The 5,561-nt window shown below is 34.8% G+C and overlaps 1 protein-coding gene across 1 annotated transcript; it reads right to left on the minus strand.

Moving 5' to 3' along the window:
* Nucleotides 1–4,284: 4,284 nt before the first annotated feature.
* On the minus strand, nucleotides 4,285–5,235 carry or95a1 (odorant receptor, family 95, subfamily A, member 1). The gene has a single exon (XM_058799398.1). It carries the CDS (start codon nucleotides 5,233–5,235, stop codon nucleotides 4,285–4,287), a length of 951 nt encoding a protein of 316 aa, XP_058655381.1.
* Nucleotides 5,236–5,561: the final 326 nt, after the last annotated feature.

The raw sequence follows: 5,561 nt of genomic DNA on the forward strand, positions 1-5,561 counted from the left end.
TGCAATTTTACACTCTACCTAAACTTAAACTTCTTGACATAATCATGCTCAGACAACATAAAGCAGAGAACTATAGATGATGACCATTTAATTTAATATAACATTAACATTACTATCTGTTCTGCCTATATATTTTAGTTATAGAAGAGTTTTTTTAATATATAGCCAACATTTATATACCCTATCATTAATAATCTTCAGTCAATGTTAACTTTTCTAGTTAGATTGGTAGCAGGGGTGTCAAACTCAGTTCCTGGAGGGCCGCAGACCTGCAGAGTTTAGTTCCAACCCTGCTCCAACACACATACCATGTAGCTTTCAAATAAGCCTGAAGGACTTGATTAGTTGGATCAGGTGTGTTTAATTAGGGTTGCATCTAAACTGTGCAGGGCTCCGGCCCTCCAGGAACTGAGTTTGACACCCCTGAATTAGAGAAACTATTTAACTACAATGCAACATGTCTAACCGTTTTCAGTCACTAGATGGAGCCATTTAGCTGTGCTTTCTTGCATTCATATAAAAAGAGACTTTCAACTGATTTAAATAATAGGCCTGTGTTTAATAAGGAAAATAAATGCAATGAGTTGTCAGACTGTGGTAACTGAACTTTACAAAAAGGTTACAAATCCAATTTGATGTTCTAGTTCCATTTTTAATATGCCACAAATTTACATTCTACACACTTTTTGCTTTATACAGCTTTTGCCACTTTTATAAAATATGCTTGTATGTTGTCCAATATTCACTTTGATTATGATGCTTTGATTATGATTAATTATTGGACCAAAATCCTCTGAATGTAATAAACTAGAACACTTGATGGCTGCTTTGCCAGCTCTTCATAATCAGTTAGCAGCCTAAGTGTGCTATTTGATAGCAATCTTTCATTTGAAAGCCATATTCCTAATATTTGTAAAACCGAACTTTTCTTTCAAAATACATCTAAATTACATCATATGGTCTCGATGTCAAATGCAGAAATGTTAATTCATGCGTTCATGACTTCAAGGCTAGATTATTGTAATACTCCAGCTGGTCCAAATTGCAACAGCTAGAGTTCTTACTAGAACCAGGAGGTATGACCATTAACCCAGTTCTATTAACACTGCACTGGCTCTGTCACCGTAGGCCCCCAGGTCCATTCTGCATCCAGATCAGATGCTCACCGTAATCACACGAACCCAGTCTGTATCCAGACCAGAGGGTGGATTAGCACCTAGAGATGACCACAATAGCCCTAAATGGCAGCAGAGACCATGAGATGAGATGGGCTATATTGTCTATTTGATTGCACAGACACTATTGGAAAAGAAGAGAACTGAGCTGGACGCTGCATTCATCACTGAATCAACGTTGAACTGACTTTAACAGAATTGAATTTTGTTTGTTAAAGTTTGTCAGCTCAGTTTCATTAAATAATGATATAAACAACTTTTAATTTTACTCATGTATTAGTAAATGTTAAATTTAACATGAACTAAGATTAATAAATGCTTTATAATTATTTTTCATTGTTCGTTTATTGTAAAGTGTTACCAAAAAATGCAAAAAGAATCACAAAATTGTTGATTCTTAACTCACTCAACATTTTATTGAATAAATATTTAATGAACAGAGAAAATAGTCCAGGCTCAAGAAACCCCTAAATTAGTATTTTAGCTGCAATATTTTTAGGCCCCAAATTTTATGCTTAAAAAGAAGTACTGGAGAGGGAAGAATTATTCTTGTTGATGTAGACTGAAAGTTTTATAGACCCAACTATATTGTACACTCTTAAAAATAAAGGTGCTTCACGATGCCATAGAAGAACCTTTTTGTCAAAATGGTTCCATAAAGAACCTTTAACATCTGAAGAACCTTTCGGTTTCACAAAAGGTTCTTTGTGAGGTTCCATAGTCTATGTTAAAGCTTACCATGTTCACATGTATGTATGTTTTTTTTTTTTTTTTAATGTGTCATCACTACCATAGCCCTGATTTCATACAATGACCTGGAATGGTAATGGCTTGGTGGAATGATAAGGTTAAATGGTGATGAAGTTAATAAATAGATTATTTTAAAATATGTCTCTCAGCAGAGGTAATTTAGTTGTTTGGAGTAGCATCTGGTACAGAAATGGTGTCCAAGGACTGATGTAACACAAGCCTACTCATTGTTGCTTATTACCTTTGTCAGTTAACCCAAAGCAGGATGAAAACATGTTTATTACATGACTCTGTGCTTTAATTAGACCCAAGGGAGGCTTACTAACTGTCATAATGCTTCTAAAAAGCACAAACATTATTGGTTTGTGTGTGTGGTCAATAAACATTTGCTCTTGTATTATCTCAATCATATCACATTTTAAATAAACAAATAAATTACATAATAAATGTTTAACAAATAAATCACATAATTCATTTTGTTTATGTTTGTATATGTTTAGATATTTATTTATATTTATATGTTGATTTTTTTTTCATTTATTTTTGTTTATTTGCATGTATTTTCCGTACACATGGTTTACTCACTATTTACTTGTCCCCAATAAAGTTGTAATTACTGTTAATTACAATGTCTCCCAAACTTGTCCCGAAGCCCATTATATTTTGGATGTCCTTTTATTTATTTCCTGAGACTTTTTAAAATTTAAAATGTTTTATTTAGAATACACAGAAGTATTTAAATGAAAATATGACACTACAAAGCACAGGAAACACATGCAGATGGAATATAGCACAAATACTAGTATATTTAAGAAAATTAGTTGTCAGTAGATACTGGCTGTATACTTACATTACACACTTTGATAAGACTAGTGATAACACATACAGAATGTAGCAAGGAACATTCATATCAGGCAGAATTCATATCTAACAGAAATAGCTTCTTAATACCACATACACTGTTGTTATGTATTTGCAAGTACAATATGCATTCAATTCTAACCTTACTGTCTAACATAAAATCATTATCACTTGACTTTTTCAGGTATTTTCAAAACTGCAGGATCATCCTCTATTTACACTGTAAGTCAAAAGATACCTGTCACAAACATGGTGTTATGGGCAATATAAGTACTGAAAAGCACATATGGATGTAAGTTACTGCAGAATTGTCATGCCACATTTTGCATACTGTTTGCTATGTACTTTTAACATCAATCTCAAATGTAAAGATTACCAATAGTACTGATTAAAAAATTATGAAATGTAGAGATATGAAGTTTCCGCCTGACAGCAACGATATGTAGTATTATATATTTATTTGTTTTAATTTGATCATTTTCCACGGCAAACCTGACAAACTATCATGGCACACTTGGGAAACACTGTACTACGATATGGGATGTGCTTATTTTAATCTCACATGTATGAACTGTTTAGTATAAAAATGTGATGGCTGCGTGGAATATTTTATTTGACTTCAAAAAAGCATGCAGTGAGCTTACATTGCAGTAGGCTAAGACACTTAGCATCATAAATGGTCAGATTTGTTTTTACTTGATAACAGCCTCCATATCTACATAGTATATTCACATTTTCACAAATATACTTTTAGATCATGTATGTTATACACTTCAGTTCAAAAGTTTAGGGCCAGTAATTTCTTTAAGTTTAAAGAAATTAATACTTTTATTCAGCAAGTATGTAATAAGAATAATAATAAGAAAAGTTTTTTGAGCACCAAATCAGCATATTAGAATGATTTCTGATGGATCATGCAACACTGAAATCGCTGCTGAAAATTCAGAGGAATAAATTAAAAATATAAAATAAAAATATATGTCACAGTATTACTGTTTTTACTGTATTTTTGATCAAGATGAAAATGTAAGGACTTCTTTCAAAAACATAAAAAAATCTTATCAACCCCAAACTTTTGTATAGCTGTAGGCCAAATTATTATTATTAGTAATAGTAGTAGTAGTAGTACTTTATTTGTCTGACAAGAACCTTCTTACAATGAAATTCTGAATTATATCTTCACAGAACTGAATATATTTTCATTATCAAAGTTTCTCAACCTGCTTTTATCGTAAATCAGTTAAAGGATGAAATTCCAAAATTACACTCCTAAATTATTTTTTACACTCTCAAATTTACACTTAAAATTATCTAACATAGATATAAGATTATTATTATTATTATTATATTTTTAGCTAACATTTAATATATTTAGCAATCAAACATGATAGATAGATGAGCCATCAGATAGATAGATAGATAGATAGATAGATAGATAGATAGATAGATAGATAGATCTGTCACTCTCACAAAAGCAGTAACAAACCTGTTGTTACTGTTATTTAGTTATTTTGACTTCTTTATGTGGGTCAATACGTGCACCATAACAAGGCATGACTTTCTTCATATAGCTTCTGAGGCTCTCATCTCTAAGGCCATAAATGAGTGGGCTCAGAAAGCGGGGAAGCAGGATGAAGCAGAAATAATAGATAAAAGATATATCTGCTTGAGACATGTTTACACGCTGGATAAGAAAGAGTTCTGCGACAGGCAGGGAGAAGGCCATCATGCTGAGGAGCAGCTGGAACCCATGAAGCAGCACTGTGTGCAGAGCTTTTCTCACTGACACCTGGTCCTGCCGCATCTGCCGGGTTTCCAGCAGGATCCGAATGTACGTGAAGAGGATGAGCACAGCGACCACTGCAAAGAAGATCCCATTGAGGCTCACTTTGAACAGAGCCTGAATGGGAGAAGCATTGAGCACAGCAGTTTTGCAGAGCACAGGGGTCGAACGGACATCTACGTCCGGCTTGAGCCGCATCAAGACAAAGTCAACGGTGGGCAGAATGCAGCTGATGATCCAGAGGCTTAGAATGATGATCCAAATCCATTCAGGTCTCCAAATGGCAGGACGGTGAAGCGGGTAGAAAATAGCCACGTAACGCTCCAGTGACATGGTGGAAAGTATGAGTGGGGTGTTTAGGAAGGTAGCAGTGGACACAAACAGCAATGGAGCACAGAAGACGATTGCAAATTGCACACCACCCATCACTAGCAAGAAAAGGGATACAGAGGAGAGCAGCTGTAAAGTGTCGTTGATCAGCATGTAGGTGAAGAGGATGTAACGGGAGCTGTCAAAGAACTGCCTGTGAGATGCAAAGGTGTACAGCGTCAGGAGGATGAAGAACAGGAAGGCAATGAAGAACGGAATCACCACACACACCTTCACAATGACAGAGAGGTTAATGCTGGATGTCGTGTTGCCTGGGAGGTCTGTCAGATTCTGCATGGTTTCAAGCACTCTGCAGAGCTGCCGAAGATCCAAAGGCTGAAAGGAAGTTTGCAAAAGAAAATGTATTTAGTTTGAATGAGAACAATATAGAATATAGCAGTAGGTGTCTCAAACATCTAATGTAATGTTCGCTGAACTATTAATAGGAATTTCTGCATCCGATCTGATTTCCATTCGTGAAGTAAACTTTACGTTTGTTCACTCACCACACTGCCTCTTTTGGAAGAGAAATTAAGATAATTAGAGATGTGCAGCCCACTTTTATACTGCTGAAGATTTGCTTTATGACAAAGGAATGGGATTTGTTTTCCCAAAGGATGGAT

The sequence above is a fragment of the Onychostoma macrolepis genome, chromosome 15, assembly GCF_012432095.1.
Source record: "Onychostoma macrolepis isolate SWU-2019 chromosome 15, ASM1243209v1, whole genome shotgun sequence".
Taxonomy (NCBI): domain Eukaryota; kingdom Metazoa; phylum Chordata; class Actinopteri; order Cypriniformes; family Cyprinidae; genus Onychostoma; species Onychostoma macrolepis.